This window comes from Rhododendron vialii, chromosome 13a (genome assembly GCF_030253575.1).
Source record: "Rhododendron vialii isolate Sample 1 chromosome 13a, ASM3025357v1".
Lineage (NCBI taxonomy): Eukaryota > Viridiplantae > Streptophyta > Magnoliopsida > Ericales > Ericaceae > Rhododendron > Rhododendron vialii.
The window spans coordinates 9,288,989-9,312,174 of NC_080569.1; the positions used below are offsets into that span (position 1 = coordinate 9,288,989).

General features: G+C 39.3%; 1 protein-coding gene and 1 pseudogene across 1 annotated transcript; one reads left to right on the plus strand and one right to left on the minus strand.

Annotated features, from left to right (window-relative positions):
- Positions 1-593: 593 nt before the first annotated feature.
- LOC131313855 (uncharacterized) lies at positions 594-2,344 on the plus strand (annotated as a pseudogene).
- LOC131314760 (heat shock cognate 70 kDa protein 2-like) lies at positions 1,994-21,524 on the minus strand. Its single transcript, XM_058343607.1, has 3 exons — positions 21,404-21,524; positions 19,286-19,514; positions 1,994-3,897 (listed from the first exon to the last, which is right to left on the minus strand). Exons 2-3 carry the CDS (start codon positions 19,497-19,499, stop codon positions 2,255-2,257), a joined length of 1,857 nt encoding a protein of 618 aa, XP_058199590.1. The 5' UTR covers positions 19,500-19,514; positions 21,404-21,524; the 3' UTR covers positions 1,994-2,254.
- Positions 21,525-23,186: the final 1,662 nt, after the last annotated feature.

The following is a 23,186-nucleotide window of genomic DNA, read 5'->3' on the forward strand; positions in this document are numbered from 1 at the left end:
GCAGTGGAAGAATGCTTACCGGAATAGGAGAGCAATCCAGATTTAGAGAGAATCTGTGTAAATACAGATGGGAGATCGCTTTTGAGGAAGTGTGTGGAAGATGGGTACTGTTTGAGGCCTTCCAAGATGGCGTGAGCATATAGTGATATGTCAAATTGTTCCATAGTAGCAAAGCCAAGTTGCAGCAGCTCTGTAAAGAAAAATAAATAACAATACAGTGGGTAGGAAGTAAAAAATTAATGATGGTGAGGACTAGTTTGGTGTGGGACGTAGGTTAACAGTTGACTGAATGAAAAATTGGTTTTGGGTTGGGCCTGACTGTTTTGGGTCTCCCCCTTTTGTTTTTTGATTGTTGTAGAGTTTACTGCGCTTAAAAAATTGGGCTAGGGAGTTGGGCCTGTTTGGTCTAGGTACAGCCGGAACCCGGAAGCATATTGGGATTTTAGAGAGAAAGGTATGGCGATCTGTATTGCGGCAGTGGTTGACGCCTTGACGGCGATGAACAATGTGAAGGGACAGTGGTTGAAGGTGGTCGACGACGTGGAGTGTGGGCGAGTGGCAACGGCCAGGAAGGTTTATGGGTCACAGAACTGATGGTGCAAGTGAGCTGCAAGTCGCGGCAAAACAGAACCGGTAGTGCGACGGTGGATACTGGGTGGGTTTGGGATATGGAACGCAAACTTATTCTGGTTTTGCTATGAGAGAGATGATTCAATGGAGGTTGTGGGTAAGAATTGGTTACTGGTTGCTGATTTTCCCATTATTCAGGCAAAGGTAATGGGTTCAGATGATGAAGGCGATGATTGAAGCCGTAGCTCTGATACCATGTTAAGAGAATATAGGAAAACAGAGAATATGGAGAAAGTGAATATTGTATTGAATTAAATAATCATGTACATAAGCCCTACTATTAATACAAGAGGGAGAGTACTATGGAAAGTCAATCCTAATCAAATCGTGATAAGCTCCTAATTACAATCAATCCAAAATATGTTACAATATTCTAAATTATTCTAACAGTCTTGATGAGGAAGAGCAGAGCAAGTGGGTGGAACTTACGGGCAGGGATTTGAATTTCTTTCTCCCACCGGAAGCAAGGGACTATAGTTCTTGGAGGAACCTTTCCAACACTGATTTTGAGCTTGAGAAAGAGAGACCACTTCCTACATTGAAGAGTAATCCACACCCCCAGCCCAAGAAATTGCTAAACGGGTCCGGATTAAACTTGTCAACTCAGCCATCGAACCATGTGAATGGTAATGGAATAGACATATTACCAGTTTATAACAAGAGTAGGATCGAAGGAGATGTTTCCACATGGTAATGACGATGATTACCGTTTGACCATAAATCTGCATTCCGATCGACATCAAGATATTGATATCCATCATGCAATGGAGCCGTCTTGGATGAACGAGTTTAGTGGAGTAATGAGGAATGTGAATGGGCCTGTATGTTATGGCTGCTAAAACTATCTATGAGGATGAACAAGGATATTTGATCGTCATCACCTTGCCCTTTGCGGACCCCGAAAGCGTGAAAGTTCACTAGTGGAACAATCTCACTCATGGTGTTGTGAAAATATCTTCTGCGAGTACAGCTCGCATGCCTTTCGTCCACAGGAATGATAGAACATTCAAACTCACTGATCCATCTCCTGAACATTGTCCTCCGGGGGAATTCAAAAGGGAAATTCCTCTTGCTACTCGAAAGGGAATCCAAAGTTGCACAGTAATCTTACTTCCGGGTTCACTCTTTTATTCTTCTGATTTGAGATGGCTTACAAGCATGAGTGATGTGCACCTAAGGGAGTTCACATCTTGTCTAAAAGTTTGGATGTATGTACAAACCTGAAAGAATCGCATGATGCAACAATTGGTTTTAGGATTATATATTTGTTTCTTTTCCTTTCTAACCGTTTAGTTCTACCGACTACTTCCCAGAATTATATCTTAACTGTAATTCTTAGTTAGCCAAGAAAGAAGCAACTACGTACTCTAAGAATGTAGATAACACCTTCACACAACACTGGCGAAAATAGTTTTGCATGAAAGAAAACCAAAAATCCCAAAAAAAAATAAAATAAAAGGAAATACTTAAAAGGTACTCCACATTAGTTTGCAGAGGACAAATTAAGTCATCAAACTGAAGATTGGAACGTCATAATCAACTTAATCTCAGGTCCAGCACCGCTTCCACCACCAAAAGAAGGACCATCCACATTCATTACTCCACCCATACCACCACTAGCACCCTAGGACATCTTACCAATTATAGGTTTGCAAATTCCCTCCAATTCCTTCATCTTATACTCAAACTCCTCCGTATCCGCGAGCTTGTTCCCATCCAACCACTGAATCACCTGGTTAAATGCAGCTTCAATCTTCTCCTTGTCAGTTGATGAAATCTTCACTCCATTCTTCTCTATCCTAACACTGTTCCTCATTTTATAAGCGTAATTCTCCAGCTCGTTCTTTGCCTCCACTTTCCTCTTGTTCTCCTCATCTTCCAACTTGTACTTCTCAGCCTCCTGCACCATTTTCTCAATCTCCTCTTTCGAAAACCTACCCTTACTGTTTGTGATCGTGATCTTCCTCTTATGTCTAGTAGTTTCGTCCTGTGCAAACACATTCAGAATACCATTAGCATCAATATCAAAACAGATCTTGATCTCCGGGACACTCCTAGGAGCAGGAGGAATTCCTTCCAACGTGAATTTGCCCAAGAAGTTGTTGTCACTAGCTAGAGTTCTTTCCCCCTCATACACTTTAATCAAAACATTGGGTTGGTTATCCTCGTTAGTAGTGGTTAAGCGCTCTTTCTTTGTCGGAATGGTGGTGTTTTTCGGAATCACAACGGTCATAACCCCACCAACAGTTTCCCAACCAAGGGAAAGCGGAGTGACATCCAACAACAATACTAAATCCTGAACTTTCTCACTCCGCTCACCACTCAAAATAGCGGCCTGAACCGCAGCACCATAAGCCACAGCCTCATCAGGGTTAATGCTTTTGCAAAGCTCCTTACCATGGAAAAAATCCTGCAACAATTGCCGGACTTTGGGAATCCTAGTGGACCCACCCACAAGAACGATTTCGTCAACATTTCTCTTCTCCATTTTCGCATCCCTCAAACACTCCTCCACTGGCTCCATACACTTCATGAACAAATCCATGTTCAACTCCTCAAACCTGGCCCGAGTAATTGTCGCACAATAATCAATCCCCTCATATAACGCATCGATCTCGATTGTAGTTTCAGCTGTCGACGAAAGATTCCTCTTAGCTCTTTCACAACAAGTCCTCAACCTCCTTAAAGCTCTTGGGTTCCCACTAATATCCTTCTTAAGCTTCCTCTTGAATTCCTGGACGAAATGGTTCACCATTCTGTTATCAAAGTCCTCACCCCCCAAATGTGTATCCCCACCCGTAGCTTTAACCTCGATTTTACCCTCTTCGATGGTTAATAGAGAGACGTCAAATGTTCCACCCCCAAGATCGAATACGAGCACATTTTTCTCACCGGTGCTACTGGTTTTGTTGTCAAGACCATAAGCTATGGCGGCAGCAGTTGGCTCGTTTATTATCCTCATGACGTTGAGACCAGCAATGACTCCAGCGTCTTTAGTGGCTTGTCTCTGAGAATCGTTGAAGTAGGCAGGGACAGTGACAACGGCGTTTTTTATGGTGGTGCCGAGGTAATCCTCTGCAATTTCTTTCATTTTTACGAGGACCATTGAGGAGATTTCTTCAGCAGAGAATTGTTTTTCTTTGTTCTTGTATGTTACTCCTATCATGGGTTTGTCGTCTGGACTAGGTGTGACCATAAATGGCCAGAGCTTCATGTCACTCTGAATAAGGGCATCACTATATCTTCTTCCGATTAGACGCTTAGCATCTGCATAAACCAAAATTTCACGAACCAATAAGAAACTAGATATATGTGTAAAGATCTAAAAGGGTATAACAATGTAGAAACTGGATACAAAATATGCCGCTAGGTTAGACTGCTTCAAAGGAAATCACATTCCCGACGGCCTACAAAACAAGCAGTAGTGATGTAGGAACTAGAATTCTAGGAAAGGGCTGAGGCAACTAGGCAAGGCAAATAAGGTTTGAGCTTTGAACCTCCAAAATTTATTAGAAATTAGGGGCTGCTCCTAATTTAATATGGTATTATAATAGGTAAAAATTAAGTCTATTACGAGTTTCCCCAAAACGAAGAGCACTCATTCTTTTTTCCAAATTAGCCCAAAATCAAAGTCTTTTGTTAATCTGTGAATGAATTTATTGCCTTTCCTCTTAAAAAAAAAAAAGCGGTAAGGAGGTTTTCGAATTGATGGTCGGAGCATTATCACAAGTTTTAATAGGTGATAGGTTAGTAGAGAGTAATGTTATGCAATAAATAACAAATGGAGGGAAAAATAAAGGGCACATTTTAGTTCGGCCCCTGTACTCTGAGGGAGTTTCAGATACACCCCATGCTCTTCATTTTTAAAAATTTACATCCCTTCAACTATAGGGCAAAGCGAAACTGTTAACATGTCCGTTAAAATTAACCATAAAGTGCTATTTTCTCCTCTGGCAGCAATTTTTGATTTACATCAATAAAAGCACTTGTAATATGACCATATAGTCCTTATGACAAGCTGTATAACTCTGATGTAAGGCAAAAACATTACCACATGCACAACCCCCCTCCCTGGCTGGATTTTCCCATTTAGAACCCACATGCTCAAAAATATCGCCAATTAATTTCAATTAGAGTAATTTAATAGCAATTTACCAATTAATTTATGTGTCTGCAGCTCTATTCAAATCAAAACTTTCACTATTTGAAAGAATCATGCAAAATATTTATACACATGTGCATGGGTGACGAATTCAATCTTCTCAAATATAGTAACTCAATCCCGTAAAAGAAATTGAAAGTGGCTCAGATACCACATTAATGATAGCTTTCGTTTTGTTTTTAGTATAATATTCTATATATACTTTCTTGGTAATCAACCAACATTTGGAATTGCATTGTTTGGGTCCCTCACCATGAGCCCAGATGGGCAATAAAAGAGTGTATGGCTGACCAAAACTGATTAACTATGAAAGAATGCAGAAGTGGGGGATGACCTCTGATGGCATATGTGTTCTCTGCAATCTGGATCTTGAGACCCACCATCGCTTGTTTTTTGAATGCTCATACTCTGCCTATGTGTGGGGCTACCTTCTTCAGAAAAATGGGTTATCTAGGGGTGCTTTTAATCTAGCTCAGGAGATTATATGGGCATTGCCATGCAGCAGAAGCAAGAACTTCAGTGATTCCATTTTCAAACTGTCTAAGGCAGCCTCCCTTTATCACCTTTGGTGTGAGCATAACAGACGAATTTTTCAGTATCAATGTCTACGACCTGAGGAAATCATCCCTAGGATTGTTTGAGATTAAAGAACCAGCATTGCATCTTGGAGACATGTCAAGAGAACTGATGAGCGTAGGCTTATATGTGCATAATGAAATATTTCTCCTATTATCTTTTCTTGCTGTTAGGTGTAGACACCCCAATTTGGTCCTATTAATTGTCCTTAATTTGTGCCCTTGAGGCTCCTCGATGATGAAACGGAATCAAAATGAGACTCGGTTAAAGCTTGAACAATACTTCTTGGTCTTTTTCAAAACTAAAACGCATTTTTTTCTCAACACCCTAAGAGTAAAATTGACACATATTTCAGTGTATAAAATATATTTAAATAAAACCAATTGGGTTAGAAAGAGGACTCAACCAGCTTTCCAACACTTCGAAAAACACCCAAATTCGAGTTTAGGAGTGTCCGTGGCGCCCTTCTGAAGGTGGGCTGACACTCCTGAGCGCTCGGGACCATTCTTGAGCGCTCGGGAGCTCTGTCATAGCATATGATGAGCTTGACCATTGACCATGGCTTTTCAGACTCTTTTCCATTTAACGTTCAACCCTGATCCAAGTCAATACTCAAACTGAATATTCAGAATACCAGCTGACATTTCCCCCCCAAAACATATTTCACCTTATTTTTTATTAATTTTTCAAAATTTAAAACTATTTTCTCCTCCCCTATAAATACTCCCATATTCTACCTTTCAAAAGGGCACAAAAAATCAGTCTCTCCCTCCCCCTTTTGCTGCCAAAAATCAGCCTCATAAACTCTCTCTCAAACTCTTTCAAAACAACCTCCATTTTCTATGAAAAATCACTAATTCTCAAGGAAAATCTTTAAGAGAAATGAAGGCTCAAATTTCCTCTTCTCAAACTATTTTCTAATCATTTTCAAGTAAACAAATCAGTCCAAGAAGCCAAGTTCAAGTCAAGCAAAGGTATAAAGGCTCACTTTATACTTCAAAATCTACTGTTTTTCTACTTTTGAGGGGGATCTAGGGCCCATACCAGTTCCTTGAACTGATTATGAGCCACATGATCTTGGTTGAACAACAAGAGCAAAAGGGTATAAAAAGTTTTCAGTACTCTGGAATCAGTCCTAAGCGCTAGAGTGCTCCTGAGCGCTCAGGAGTATTGTTATTTTGTTGCAGCTTATTTTTTCCTCTATATTGCTATTTATGTAAGCTTTGAGTATTGGGTGTACACTGGTCCTTCTAGAACCTAGTAGGTTTTATTTTCAGTTGCAAGGAAGCAAGGCTCGAATGGTTAGGATCAGTTCTTAGCTGTTTAAGTCCTCTGCTGAGCACTGGTGCATATTAGTAGTTATGTGTTTTTGTTTTGAGTATCATATTGCATCTGTTCTAACCAATGTTTGCAGGGTTGCTTAGCAGAGCTCCTGAGCGCTCAGGAGTGCAGTCCCGAGCACTCGGGAGTGCTTCCAGTAGTATTATCCTAATTTACATATTCCTTCATTTCGTATCATAGCATCTCTACATCATGTACACACGCACATGTATCCACTTTTACTTGTTGTACCTATGAATATGTGCTAATTGTTTTCATGAAACAAAATGTTTTCGACAAATCCCACAAACGTTGAGTAGAGACCGACCCCGCGTCGGGCAAGAGGGGTGCCGTAAAATCTTTTCCCTCTAGTAACGTGGCTTCCGAACCCAAAACAATCTATGATTTTTCAATTTCAAGCAATGGTTTTCAATCAAAACGGTTTCTCGAGTAGCGAACCTCAAATCCGGGTGGCGACTCTTTCTATTTTTTCAAAATGGAAGCCTTCTGGGCGGGTAGCCCACAGTGGCGACTCTGCTGGGGACTGTTTAATTAATGCTTAAAGAACTTGGTACATTGGTGAACGGTCCTTTAAAAGCCTGTCAAAAACGACTGTGGGCTGCCCGATCAGCGCACCCTAAGAGAGTCGCCACCCGGATTTTTGAGATGGATGATCCGAGAAACCGAGAACTCGTTTGAAAAAGGCTTTTGGTCTAGCAATAACGTCGAGACTTCGGGTACAGAAGCCACGTTACGAACGGAAAAAGTTTTGTTAAAAAGCACCCCATTCGCCCGGTAAAAATCGGTCTCTACTAAACATTTTCAAAGGAGAAAATTTCGTAAATCTTTTGGAGAATAGAACCCTTTTAATAAACGAGTAAAAAGGGTAGGGGCATTGGAAAATATATCACGTTGACGTGCGTGTGGTGCCGCCTGTACAGAAGTGGTAAAGATGATGCAGTAAGGAAAAAAAAAGAGAAACTTCTCAACAAACTGTCTAGACTACAGCGATCTCCTGCACGGCATACTGTAATGCCGCGCACGGCTTTATAATACGCCGTGCGGGATATCTATTCTGTTATCAAATTGTTATCAGCTTCTAGAACATCGTCTAGCACATTATAAACCATGTGCGCCATTTTTCAGAAATATCAGAAGGTGTGCAAACACTGCATCGTCTTGGGACAATACCGTATCTTCAAGCCTTGAACGTAAAACAACTTTTAAAGCGTTTAATCACTCGAGATGATCAAGAAAACCTTTGTTTATAAAACGAAAACATGGCTCGTAGATATGGTTTTATTCTGAAAGTACTGATAACTGATATCTTAACAACAAAAACAGGTCTTGTGAAGGATAGCTATGATCCAGACAATTTGAACAAGAAAACGGTAGCTAACGAAAGACCGTGCGCCTGAACACACTACGCCGTGCGACGCATCGAAGCGCCGCGCGGCGTGGTGCCTTTAGCACAGTGGCTGCTTTGTTTTCTAGAAATGATTTTTAAGTCAACTTAACCCAAAAGGGATTAAGCCTGACGACAGAAAAGCCCCCTCAGGATTAGGACAGAGCCTAACCCAAGGAAACTTAGTCTTTACCTTTGATCTTGAGCTTGAATGGGGACGGACGATGATAAATGATAGCGGATGATGAATGATGTGGGTAGACGAGGTCGGGTGAGAAAAGACAAGTATGGGTGTGAGTTATGGTTGGTCTTTTGGTGGATATGGTCTCAAAGTTAGGAAGAGACTAACTTTGATGGTGATGAGATAAATGGAGTAAAGTGCTTAGAGAATGTCTTTTGAAAAAAACATTCTCAAGGCTTGGAAATGGAAAATGAATGTAAAGGCAAAGAGAGAGAAAGGTTGTGAAGCCAGGCCGGGGCTCTTTCTTTTGGAGAACTTGGGACCCTTTTCTCTTGAGTGGAGGGGTATATTTATAAGCAAAAACCAAGGATTTTGAATTCAAATGGTGGAGGTATTTTCTAGGCGGGCCAGAAGTGCTTTTTCAGCTAAGCCACTTTTGTAGCTGTGGTTCAAGTGAGCATGGCCGACAGCTTTCTGAGTTAGCCGAAACTTTACCCGAAATATCGTGCAGCTAACCTCATGACCTCGTGCGGCATAATAATTTTTTTTACGCCGTGCGTTGTAAAGGTGTTCCATGCGGTATTATAGGTTCTGTTCAGGACTTTTCTGGGCTCTTTTGGGCTGAGGTAATCCTTTATTCAAGCTCGCCAAGGTACCGTTTCCTTTATTTCATCATCGGAGTGTTCAAAGATCCTCCGAGGTCCGGATTGGGGTGTCTACAACAACGTTGCTTTATGCTCGTCAAAGGAAGGAAATGGCGATTCTAACTGGATTTCTATCCGACCGTTACGACCTGGGGCTTTCCGACTATTCGTTTGTGTGTCTTTTTCTTCAAATATTAATTAAATTGGCGAGCTAGGCTTGAAAAATGTCTGTGGGATTTTCAAAATATTTTGTTTCATTGTCTATCTCTTGTATATATATTATGTTCAACCTCGCTGTTGTATTCTAGCAATCCTGCCCGGCTTGCTGGTGACAGGGCATCCCAGAATACTCAGCAACCCTCGACAATGATGAGTCATACCTGCCGTTTGTACCATTATCGGGTGTATGCTCAATAATCGGGAGGCATACCTTGACTCTACTCCGGGGAACCCATTTAAACCAAAACCGGCCTTCATACATGTGTAAAAAGCAATAGAACCTTCCAAATTAGGACAGGAGCCCGCGGGGTAGGATTATGTGATATATCCTGCTTACATGTTACTGCTTTCTGTATCGCATCTTGCATATCGTCCATGTCATGCTTTGTACTATCCATTTAAAGCCATGTTTTCTTAGGCTCGCTCGCGCGGTCTATAGAAGGTTGCCGAGACCTGATGAAAAGTCACATACCTTGATACGTGTTACTTTGAGCTATGAAACTCGGAGAAATCAAAATCTTATGAAGTCCTTGACTAACGTTTAATCAAAGTCTTAACTAAAAGGAGGAATGGCGAAGAAACGAACGTCGTGACACCAATACCACCCTGGCTAACAGCATCATATCGCTCACGCCACTTCGGTTATGGTGTCACACCATCCACTCCAAGTCATTCCAAATTAAGGTTAAGGTTTCAATAAAGCATTAGTCGGATACTTAGTTCATTTTGGCATCTTTTGGAGTCAATGGTTTTGAACAAGGGATACACCATTAAAAAGAAATCTGAGGCCCAATGAAGTGTCTTGCACCCCAGTGTATGTTGTCTAAACTATATGAATCTTCAGAGTAATGAGACTTTGGGAAATCAAAACATACTAAGTCCTTGACTAGCGCCTAATCGAAGATTCAATGGAGAATAAGGAATAACAAGGAAACGATGCCGTGACACCAACACTATCCAGGTTATAGTGCCACGTCACTTACACCACTTCGGCTAATGGCACCATGCCATTGACGCCACTCTGGTTATAGTATCACGTCGTCTATACTAAGCTATTCCAAGTTCAAAATTGAAACTTTGAATGAGAACTAGTTGAATACTTAGTTCATTTTGACATCTCTTAGAATCTGTCGTTCTAAATAAAGGATACATCTTAAAAGAAACTCCAAGGATCAAGGCAACCTTCGAAAAGCTATAACTATTAATTTGAGAGTTGAGACGATGACTTTGGCAACGGGGGCATTTCTTTCATTATGCACGTTTTTCATAAAGCAAGAAAGGGAAAACATGTCTGAGTACTTCTTGCTTTGCTATCAGCCCAAGAATAATTGGGCCGAAAAAGAAAAGCATACCCTTATAGACTCGACCTTGACTTAGGTTGATTCGGCTCGGAGCATAACCATCTCAATTCGAATCTACCACGAAAGCTCAGAATTTGTGGAAGATATGGAGCAGCCGGTGGAAAATTTGAACGGCGAACAGCCAGCAGGAAATCCGAATGAGGTGGATCAAATCCTAACCTCTATCCGACAAATGGGGGAACAAATTGACAATCAGATCGCCCAGTTATTGCTCATAATAACTAGGATTGCCAGACGACTTCCACCTCCACAAAATCCAGAAACACCCCTCGAAGATAACCACGAATCACCCCCTGAACCAAACCCTCAAAGCCCAAAAATGATTGTCATCAAAGCTAACAAAAGGCCAAGAAGAGGCCTTTGAAGGGGCAGTGGTAACAAAGGACCATGATTGTAATGAAGTCAATCTATGAATGGAATCTATCACGAGTTAGGGAAGTTTTCGAGTTTCAAGTTGAGTCTTTGTCTTTCAATTTCGAGTCAGTTTGTACCTCGAGTCTTTCATACTTTCGAGTCTGTATGTTTTCAAATTCAAGTAAAAAGCGAAAAAAAGTTAGTTTCGTAGTCCTGAACTACGTTATTACCTGATTCCTTTGCAAGAAGGATACGTAGCCTCATCCTAAGGCTCGGCCATGTTCATTCGAGTCGATTTCAAAATTCGATCACGATCTTTTTAGTCAATCCTTCGTCGGTCCTTCCTGTCTTTCAACATCAAACCTCTTGTGTCAAAATTGTGATAATAGCTTGCGTTTTGTGATAATAAACAGCTGAGCAACTATCCCCCACACCGAAGTGAAATGAGGAAAGACAAAAATGCCAAATTCATCGGCACATCAGAAATCAAAGCATGAAGGTGCTAAAATACATGAGCACAATGAGAAGCAAAACATCGAAGAAAAATCAGAGAAGACTCAAAATCAATAAAAGTGTGAAGTAAGAAGGCGTCCACCAAAAGCAACAAGGGCACAAAAAATGTCCAAGATGGCTACTAGCTCTCAAAACCCAAAGAGAATGAAAATTCTTGAGCCTATTATCCTTTCTTTGTTAAGCCAAACCTTGGCCACGTTACAACTCGGATAAAGTCCTTTCAGATTGGAAAGCGCAACTTGATGACAAGAATCCTAGGCACTGGGAGAAAACGAGAAAGAACGACAAGACATTTTATGAATCCTGCAAAATCCAAGCTGGGGCATTTTTGAAATCCATGGGTTGTTATCAGCAACCTGGGGCACGAGAACGGTTCGTGGTAAAAATCCTTGTGTTTTGACAAGACAAGATCAAAGAAAATCATGAATGAGCATCACTTGATGAAGCAAAAACAATTTCAAAACCCCGAATGGGAGAATCATCAAAACTTGATTGTGGGGCATGCTTGCCATTTTTTTTCGAATCCTCAAGTAATCAAGCTCCTCGTTCGGTCAAATCAAACTCTTCGTCCAATCAAATCAAACTCTTCGTCCAGTCAAAGCCATCATTAAGAGTTAGTCCTCTGATAAAGGGTCTTTCTTGTCTTTTGAGTCATCTAGGCCTTATCCAAATTCACAAGTCATATTGATCTTAAGGCCCTAACTTGTGGAAGAAGCTCCAATACATGGAAGAACTCATGCTTGTACTCATGATAAAATTGATTGCCGAAACTATCAGTGGAATCAAGGAAAAGAATCAGAACTGAGGTCTGTCACTCGCTGGGGCACATCAGAGCCAACATCAAAACTTGATTGTGGGGCATGAATGCTCAAAACTCAAGCCCTAATCAAAGTCAAATTCAAACCAACTCCAGCTCAAGTCAAACTCAAGCTCAAATCCAAACCCCAACCAAAGATAAACTCCAGCCCAAATCCATAAAACCTGACGATACCGGTCCACCGGCCAAAAGACAGTAAAGCAAAAAGGATACCTAGGCGTGTCCCTTATTTTTACAAAAATAAAACAAAAATAAAAAAATGTTATCGTCATTGTTGTCAAGTGTCTAAACACGACATATACGTCAATTCAAATTCTTTCAATCGCATTTTATCCCTTCAAGACAAACTAACTTGTCTCGTTGGATGGCACCTCTCGAGGTTCAATCGCATTTTATCCCTTCGAGACAAACTAACTTGTCTCGTTGGTTTATATCTTTCGCCTCCAGAGCATGGCGTCCATTACAACCTTTTCGCCTATTTAATTATTCCATCCACTAAGACAGAGCAATCAGTGGGCGCTCCTCAATCAATCTGTCTTGTCTAATTATTTGCTTACATGTCTTTATGCCTTCTACAGCATGCATGTTTGCATTTGCCCCAAAGAACTACGCTGGTCTGATCCCTACAAACAGGGTACGTAGGTAGCTCTAAAGAGCACGACCTCATGTTTCGAATGCTTGTACATCTTTTCTTGCATTTAATTTTGAATTAAGGATTTAGTAGGGCTCAAATTGGGTTGTCTCAATCTTTGGACGTCACTCATATCCAGACATGATGTCGAGCGCCATCCAAAGAGGGGCAACTGTAGACACCCCAATTTGGACCTATTAATTATCCTTAATTTGTGCCCTTGAGGCTCCTCGATGATGAAACGGAATCAAAATGAGACTCGGCTAAAGCTTGAACGATACTTCTTGGTCTTTTTCAAAACTAAAACGCATTTTTTTCTCGACACCCTAAGAGTAAAATTGACACATATTTCAATGTATAAAATATATTTGAATGAAACCAATTGGGTTAGAAAGAGGACTCAACCAGCTTTTCAACGCTTCAAAAAATACCCAAATCCGAGTTTGAGAGTGTCTGTGGCACCCTTCTGAAGTTGGGCAGACACTCCTACGCGCTCGGGACCATTCTTGAGCGTTCGGGACCACTTCTGAGCGCTCGGGAGCTCTGTCACAGCATATGATGAGCTTGACCATTGACCATGGCTTTTCAAACTCTATTCAGTCCATTCAACGTTCAACCCTGATCCAGGTCAATACTCAGACTGAATATTCAGAAGACCAGCTCACATTTCCCCCCTGAGCCAGAGCATGGCGTCCATTTCAACCTTTTCGCCTATTTAATTATTCGATCCACTGAGACAGAGCAATCAGTGGGCTCTCCTCAATCAATCTATCTTGTCGAATTATTTGCTTACATGTCTTTATGCCTTCTACAGCATGCATGTTTGCATTTGCCCCAAAGAACTACGCTGGTCTGATCCCTACAAACAGGGTACGTAGGTAGCTCTAAAGAGCACGACCTCATGTTTCGAATGCATGTACATCTTTTCTTGCATTTAATTTTGAATTAAGGATTTAGTAGGGCTCAAATTGGGCTGTCTCAATCTTTGGACGTCACTCGTATCTAGACATGATGTCGAGCGCCATCCAAAGAGGGGCAACTGTAGACACCCCAATTTGGACCTATTAATTATCCTTAATTTGTGCCCTTGAGGCTCCTCGATGATGAAACGGAATCAAAATGAGACTCGGCTAAAGCTTGAACGATACTTCTTGGTCTTTTTCAAAACTAAAACGCATTTTTTTCTCGACACCCTAAGAGTAAAATTGACACATATTTCAATGTATAAAATATATTTGAATGAAACCAATTGGGTTAGAAAGAGGACTCAACCAGCTTCTCAACGCTTCAAAAAATACCCAAATCCGAGTTTGAGAGTGTCTGTGGCGCCCTTCTGAAGTTGGGCAGACACTTCTAAGCGCTCGGGACCATTCTTGAGCGTTCGGGACCACTTCTGAGCGCTCGGGAGCTCTGTCACAGCATATGATGAGCTTGACCATTGACCATGGCTTTTCAAACTCTTTTCAGTCCATTCAACGTTCAACCCTGATCCAGGTCAATACTCAGACTAAATATTCAGAAGACCAGCTCACATTTCCCCCCTGAGCCAGAGCATGGCGTCCATTACAACCTTTTCGCCTATTTAATTATTCGATCCACTGAGACAGAGCAATCAGTGGGCTCTCCTCAATCAATCTATCTTGTCGAATTATTTGCTTACATGTCTTTATGCCTTCTACAGCATGCATGTTTGCATTTGCCCCAAAGAACTACGCTGGTCTGATCCCTACAAACAGGGTACGTAGGTAGCTCTAAAGAGCATGACCTCATGTTTCGAATGCCTACACATCTTTTCTTGCATTTAATTTTGAATTAAGGATTTAGTAGGGCTCAAATTGGGTTGTCTCAATCTTTGGACGTCACTCATATCCAGACATGATGTCGAGCGCCATCCAAAGAGGGGCAACTGTAGACACCCCAATTTGGACCTATTAATTATCCTTAATTTGTGCCTTGAGGCTCCTCGATGATGAAACGGAATCAAAATGAGACTCGGCTAAAGCTTGAACGATACTTCTTGGTCTTTTTCAAAACTAAAACGCATTTTTTTCTTGACACCCTAAGAGTAAAATTGACACATATTTCAATGTATAAAATATATTTGAATGAAACCAATTGGGTTAGAAAGAGGACTCAACCAGCTTTCCAACGCTTCAAAAAACACCCAAATCCGAGTTCGAGAGTGTCTGTGGCGCCCTTCTGAAATTGGCAGACACTCCTAAGCGCTCGGGACCATTCCTGAGCGCTCGGTACCATTCTTGAGTGTTCGGGACCACTTCTGAGCGCTCTGGAGCTCTGTCACGACATATGATGAGCTTGACCATTGACCATGGCTTTTCACACTCTTTTCAGTCCATTCAACGTTCAACCCTGATCCAGGTCAATACTCAAACTGAATATTCAGAAGACCAGCTCACATTCTTCCCCCCCCCCCCCCCCCCCCCCCCCCACCCAAATATAAATATATATATTTATTTATATTTATATATATATATATATATATTTATTTATATTTATATATATATATATATATATTTATATTTATTTATATTTATATATATTTATATTTATATATATTTCACCTTATTTTTTTATTTATTTTTCAAAATTCAAAACTATTTTCTCCTCCCCTATAAATACCCCCATGTTCTACCTTTCAAAAGGGCACGAAAAATCAGTCTCTCCCTCCCCCTTTTGTTGCCAAAAATCAGCATCATAAACTCTCTCTCAAACTCTTTCAAAATAACCTCCATTTTCTAAGAAAAATCACTAATTCTCAAGGAAAATCTTTAAGAGAAATGATGGCTCAAATTTCCTCTTCTCAAACTGTTTTCTAATCATTTTCAAGCAAACAAATCAGTCCAAGAAACCAAGTTCAAGTCAAGCAAAGGTATAAAGGCTCACTTTATACTTCAAAATCTATTGTTTTTCTACTTCTGAGGGGGATCTAGAGCTCATACCAGTTCAAGTTGAACTGGTTATGAGCCACATGATCTTGGTTTAACAAAAAGAGCAAAAGGGAATAAAAAGTTTTTCAATACTCTGGAATCACTCTTAAGCGCTCAGGAGTATTGTTATTTTGTAGCAACTTGTTTTTCCCTCTATGTTGCTATTTATGTAAGCTTTGAGTATTGGGTGTGCACTGGTCCTTCTAGAACCAAGTAGGTTTTATTTTCAGTTGTAAGGAAGTAAGACTCGGATGGTTAAGACCAGTTCTTAGCTGTTTAAGCCCTCTGCTGAGCACTGGTGCATATTAATAGTTATGTGTTTCTGTTTTGAGGATCATGTTGCATCTGTTTTAACCAATGTTTGCAGGGTGGCTCAGCAGAGCTCCTGAGTGCTCAGGAGTGCAGTCCCAAGCGCTCGGGAGTGCAATCCTGAGCACTCATGAGTGATTCCAGTAGTATTATCCTAATTTACGTATTCCTTCATTTCATATCATAGCATCTCTACATCATGTACACACGCACATGTATCCACTTTTACTTGTTGTACCTATGAATATGTGCTGATTGTTTTCATGAAACAAAATGTTTTCGACAAATCCCATAAACGTTGAGTAGAGACCGACCCCGCGTCGGGCGAGAGGGGTGCCATAAAACCCTTCTCCTTTCGTAACGTGGCTTCCGAACCCAAAACAATCTCTGGTTTTTCAATTTCAAGCAATGGTTTTCAATCAAAACGGTTTCTCGGGTGGCAAACCTCAAATCCGGGTGGCGACTCTTTCAATTTTTTCAAAATGGAAGCCTTTCGGGCGGGTAGCCCACATTAGGCATAGTGATCCTGGGTCTTACTTAGTGTGCCAGTTGTTTGTTTGTGTTTTCTATGCCTCCTAAAGGCTTTGCTTGTAGCTAGATAGCTGTTTGTTTGGTGTTCAGGGGTATGGTGTGTATACGAAGCACTAAGGAGTTCACCAAAAGTGTAAAAGTGAGGTGTGGTTAGTCCTCCCAGCATGTAATTGTGCGTACTTGAGTCTCGTTTAAGTGGGAGGTGTTTTAGTTTTATACTTGAGAAAATTTCTTTTATATCCCTTCGACTTTGACCAAAAATTTATTTTGGTCCTTCACCTTTCAATTTCAGCATAAAAATACTTCAACTTTCCAATTTTTTTCAATGTCATCCTTTAGGGGTATATACATATATACACGAAAATAGAGTGTTTGGATCAAGCACCCTACACACATCGGATGCCGTTGATTCCCGAGTTGGTCCCTCGATTTTTTTTTTTTAGAATTTTTGGACTGCTCGAATCGGTCGTCTAGTGGCTAGAGATGGCCCATAGCAGCCGTCGGTCCCTATAGCAAGACTCAAAGAAAACGGATTCTTTCTAAATTCTGATATTGAAAAAAATTGGAAAGTCGAAGTATTTTTTTGCCAAAATTCAAAAGTGAATGACCAAAATGAATTTTTAGTCAAAGTTGAAAGGATATAAAAGAAATTTTCCCTTTATACTTTTATACCTATGTACACCATTATCGTGTACATATGGTAATTATTTTTACTAACGAATATTTATTTATTCCCAAACTCAAAACTGTATTGGTTAGTTCATTTGTTTCATAAACATCAAATCGAATTATTTTGCTAAGTCCATGCAACCCCCCACATTTTTTGGACAAGTCAATTACCTTGCCTTGTTAGATTTAGTTTGATATACATTGTTGGGCCCATTTCCTAATAGCTTAAGCCTTTTGGGACAACTGGCTCCGTTTGCAATATGTTTCTCCCATTTGCATTTATTCGGTGTATGTATCAATATTTTCATCTCCACGTGCAAGACTAGGTTGCACATGAAAGAGGGTGTTAGATTTACCTTAATATACATTATTGGACTCATTTCCTAAAAGCTTAAGCTTTTGGGACAACTGACAACTTAACATGCCTTACATTGGAGTTATAAAAGCTTGTCAAAAACTTTTAAGGACTATATGGTCAAATTAAAAGTAATTTGAAGGAAAAATTATTGCCAATAGAGAAAATATCTCTTTCTGGTTAGATTCTACGGCAAGGTTAACATTTTTCACTTTGCTCTATAGTTCGAGGGGTGTAAATTTGTAAAAATAAAGCTCAAAGGGTGCATCTGAAACTCGCTCAAAGTACAAGCGGGTCAAGCCAAAATTTGCCCAAAAGAAAATTTTTAACTTATTGAATGGCCAATCCAAATCGGTCCAACTTCAGACTAAAAATTCTAACCAGGTTCTTACATACAAGGCAATATCCAATTTGCGATATTGGTATTACACATGAGGGATGCAGTGAGCAATGATGATCAAATTCTAAAGAGATGGGCTAAATTGAGATAAAAGAAAGGAAGAATAAAGTAACTTTGATAATTGAGGGGAAAACGAAAAAATGAATTGTCTACTCATAGCACATATGTGTCAGCTACCACTCAAACTAACTCAGAATGAGAAAACTAACCATTACATCTGCGTAATTATCAAGACATTAGTAGCTCGGTAAAGACCTTAACACTTCTACAATTTTGAAAATCAAGCGATTGTATAACTCTTTAGTAAAACCAAGGTGGAGCCAGAATTAACCAAAAAAAGGTTCAAATAAGGCAACACTAAAGATAAAAAAGACAACTATTTCAAACTTTTTCGTCTTCGGAGAACATTTATTTTGCTTTCAGTCATAGTTTTGTTACTTTTTAGACTTGTCTCATCAAAACGAATGAATAATCTAAAATATTTAAGTTGAATCTTACAAAAAATCAGAAAATACAAACAAAAGTCCCAAAACAAAAAGGTAGGCCAAATTATCTCTGACGTAACAACATCTATAATTAAGATGTAGTGGGCTTTAAAGCGCGTGAAGGCACTGTTTGGCATAGATTAATGAAGAAATAACACCACCATACAGTAGAAGGCACTACAAGAAATTAACTTTTCGGAGACAATTTTAAGGTCAATTATTTTGGACTCCAAAAGTGTCTTTAGTATCCAAAAATATCACTCTCTTTTCAACCAAAATGTGATTTAGTGTCAAAAGCCCTAGACGATCGTCTCAAAGATCTCTTACTCTCCACTCGATCTTTCGACAACCTCTCTCCTTGATTGGATACAGATACGTTCCCAAAACATCTTTTTGAGGTTCTATTAATGTAATTAATGCATGTTCTTGAAAGCCCTAACCTCAGATGACGATTTGATCTTCTTTTGTTTGCATGCTGAAAGAACTTGCGAAATGTAGTTCCGTCTCTAGAAGACCACTTCTGGAGATGATTACAAAATTTTGTTGCTAAAAGCCTCTTTTTATCTTTTTCGGACGGCGCTTTCTACATGACTGCCTTGACGGTGGAATGCGGTCTCCAAATGTATTTAGCCACCAAATTTTTAACAAATAATTGTGGTCCCCAAAAGTGTTAACCATTGTAGTGAGGCACAAAGCGTGCGATAGAAGCAACAAAAGACTATGCATTAATTTAATTGGATGAAAATAGCTGGAATATTTAGAGCTTAGAACATACCGAAAACAGTGTTGGTAGGATTCACAGCGACTTGATTCTTCGCAGCGTCGCCGAGCAAACGCTGCGTATCGGTGAATGCAACATAAGATGGTGTCGTCCTGTTTCCTTGATCATTTGCTATAATCTCAACACGATCGTGCTGCCAAACCCCCACACACGAGTAAGTCGTTCCGAGATCAATCCCGATCGCCGGCCCTCCTCCATTTCCGGCCATTTTTACCTCGGTAAACTAACAGAGAAAACAAACACTAGAATGTGACAGAATATATAATTGCACCTGAGCTTTATCGAAAGGGTATAGTACGACTTTTTAAAGGAAGCTATTATTTTAAGAATGTTTGAATCGTGGGCTTCTTAGCCAATTGATGGAAATATTTTTGACGGTGACGGATAGTTTCTGAGATTACTGTGTATTTAATTCAAGCCAGTTGTTGTCTCTAATCATTGATACATGAGAATGGGGAACAGAATAAATCAGTATACATCTATTCTTTCTCTTCTCTATCTTAAAGTAGTGCATGACCTATCCGTAAAGGCACTCCAAACAAAAACAAACCGTAAAATGAACCAATTAGGCTAACATAATTGAACAAAAAAGTATTTGAATTATCTTTGTCAATTTTACTTTCTTATTCAAGGAGATACAGAGAGAATAGATAGAGAAGTAACTTATCCCAAAAAAGTACAAGAGTGTCAATCAGCATTTTCCATTAACGGAATTAGAGTTGCACTTAACTACAAAACCATAGGGAGACGAATTGGTCATTCGTAAAACTCAGGGAGGTCATATGCCACATGGCCAAATCATAGGGAGGTAATCCATACTTTGCCCTTTTAAGAATAATAATGGAGCATGAATCATTCATCTTATGGTTGGGCCAATATACTTATTTTCACGTATGAGCGCCTTCATGACTTCTATTCGATAAAAACTGCAAGGAGTTAAAATAATAGCATCGATAAAGTTCTGAAAATACAACTAATCCCTATTATATGCTTCATTGGGGATAAGAAAATGAATACAAATTAAGCAGACAAAACAATTGAAAGAAAGCCTACACAAACACAATCCCTATATGCAAGTTTATATTATCCAGTAATTTTCTTAGAAACAAACGCCTAATTCATGTGCTTTCTTATAGTTATACTCAAATTCTCTGTAAAATGAACAAAGCAATGGTTGGTGATACACAAATCGGTCCTCCATGATACATGAACAGTTACACCGTGAAAAACTTGTAAGTTGCTTCTAAAGCCTCTCATTCGCAATTTTCGCACAATGTTCAACGATTAATTGTAATTTTCTAAGATTGCAAATACCCAGATGAAGTTTTAGCAAATCGATGGATTATGCACACCCCTGACCCATTGATTCACTACCACGTGGCCGCCGAGCCGCCGCGACCGGAATCTAATTCGATATTTTATTGACCAATGTGATGGTATTTTAGGGTATAAAACTCAAAGTGAAGAGAATCCAATCAAAATAGAACCTTAATTCCACAAAAAGCAGGGTACATCATAAGGAAAACAGGGTTGTACTGGTAAATTAAGGACTGAAAGAGTTGAGTCCGCCCACTTCCATGATAATACCACTAAACTGGACTGCTAACTATTTAAAATAGGACGACAAGAAATTCTCCAACTACTGTAGTTAACAGATGGTTCAAATGTTGCTATAGTTTGATATCGTCTTCCACACAGAGCTCTAAGTTAAAAAAAATAAAACTGTATCCTTTACTTTTAAGGCCACCCAAACAAAAACACTTCTCCAAAGTTTGGGTTCCTTTCTACAGGGGCGGCAGAGAGAGAGAGAGACTTTTGATAGTCACTCTCAATTATTTGGGAACAGATAAGTTTGTGCTCCTCTAATGCATTGCAGTACAGAAACATAAACCACATTTTAACATAACCCCTAAGTTTGAAATGAACCCAGCCATAAAAACCCCTTTTACTGAGATTTCGGTGGTAACGGCAGCGATCGGCGGCGGATGGTGATAGGAAGCAACGGTGGTTGCCGATCAAAATAAAAAAGCAACGGGGGTAGAGAGAGAGGGGTAACGATTAGAAAGTTGCAGGTGAACTTGTAAAGAGCATTAGAGGGAGTATGGGACTTACCTTGGAGAAGAAGAAGCGGTAGTGATCGGAGAGAGAGAGAGAGAGAGTAAAGAGTGGAATGTTTTAGACTTTTAGTACAGAGGATACATTTACGAGGGAGGGGCTCGTGGGCCGAGAGAAGTACTACTATGGGTATGGGTGGTTTTGCTTAAGAAGTAAGTAAAAAGGACTTTTTCATTATTCAATTTTTTTTATATTTATTAATTTTGCGTCAAATTTTTGTAATTTATCTTGCTGAAAGAAATCGAAAAAGAAAAAAAATTAATCTAAACATAATGTTTTTTAGAAGGCAAAAATAAAGTCTTTTTATGTATATTTGAAAATTTATGAATTTCAATCATAATTTTTTACTTTTTTGAATTTTTTCATTAAAACCAATCAATAAGTAACCAGAGTTAAAACAAATAAATGTCAAAAAAAGTTTAAAATACCAAAAAAAAAAAAGTTACTTAGTCAATCTCCAATCATTGAACTAAAATTGTGAAGTTATATGACATAAAAGTATAAAAATGGGTCCCAATCAATTACAAATTGTGTGTGCTAATTTAGTTTGGGTCCCTCTACTTTTCTCTCTCCTATTCACTTCCGCACGATGCACCCTTTCTCTCACCTCTCTCCTTTACTTTTCTGACAACATTTATCTTTCCTGTTTCTCTCTCTTTGGTCAATTGGTCTCCCTCAATCTTTCTCCTTTCTCTCTCTTTTCTCCCTCTCTCTGGTTGCAATTTGATTCTGTTACTTTATTTTCTTTTCTGATGACAATCGTTGATTTTTAATTTCCATTTGGTCGGAAAAAAATTTTGATTTTCAGAGTGTCATTTTTTTTTTAAAGAGTAGTATCTGGACGTCTAAATATAAACCCAACTGCTGGTGAATAGAAGACATACCTGCCAGAAGATATATCCGCCTATTATGTGCTCATGCTTCTAATATTTGGGGTGTGAGTGGTTGGGTTGTTTTTTCGAGAAGGGGTGGGTGGTTGAGTGGTGGTGTTTTGATTTCTCTTCTTAAAAAACACTAAGTATTTATTTACAATTTTTTAACTTAAAAATAAGAAAATTTTAAATAATCATCCTCTTTATCTATGCCATGTAAGAATTCATCCCGCCCATTTTTCATATTTATGTTTTCATCCTTGAGTAATGTAAATTACCATTAATACCCTTTATTCTATTTTATATACAGATATAATAGAATATATACATTTTTACGTTTATATATACACACACACATGGGGGGGGGGGGGGGGGGGGGGGGGGGGGCGCATGAGAACTATTTCCTAAATTTATGGGAAACAGATGGGATTAATATGGAAGCACCTATGGAATTAAATGAGACATAACAAGGGAAGAGATGAGGATTTTCGAAATTTCAAATTACCAACGAAAATCCCTCTGATTTCTCCTTCCACTTATCACAGATGAAAACGTAAGTATCTCCCGGTATTTAAGGTACCCACGTATGGAAGTTTATTCTTACCTTACTCCAAACGATCGTCTTTTTGCATTCTACAGTGTCTTCGTCCTTCTCCATCCTTTTGTCCTTATCCATCCCTTTATTTGAAGTATTTTTGTAGATATAATTGATTTTGTTAATTGATAAATCTAAACCTAGACTTTCTAGGAAACTTTGGCCCTACTTCATAATCCTAAAAATCTAGGATAAGATTAGATTGGATTTTAATAGATATGATTAGATTGGATTTTATTAGATAGTATTAGATTGGATTTATTAGATTTTGCTAGATATTATAAGATTATATAAGATATGATTGGATATTCTA

Coding starts and splice junctions, on each gene's coding strand:
- LOC131314760 (XM_058343607.1), bottom strand. CDS start 19,499: ATGGCCGGAAATGGAGGAGGGCCGGCGATCGGGATTGATCTCGGAACG. Junction 3,898..19,285: donor TCCTACCAACACTGTTTTCG/GTATGTTCTAAG, acceptor TGGTTTATGCAG/ATGCTAAGCGTCTAATCGGA.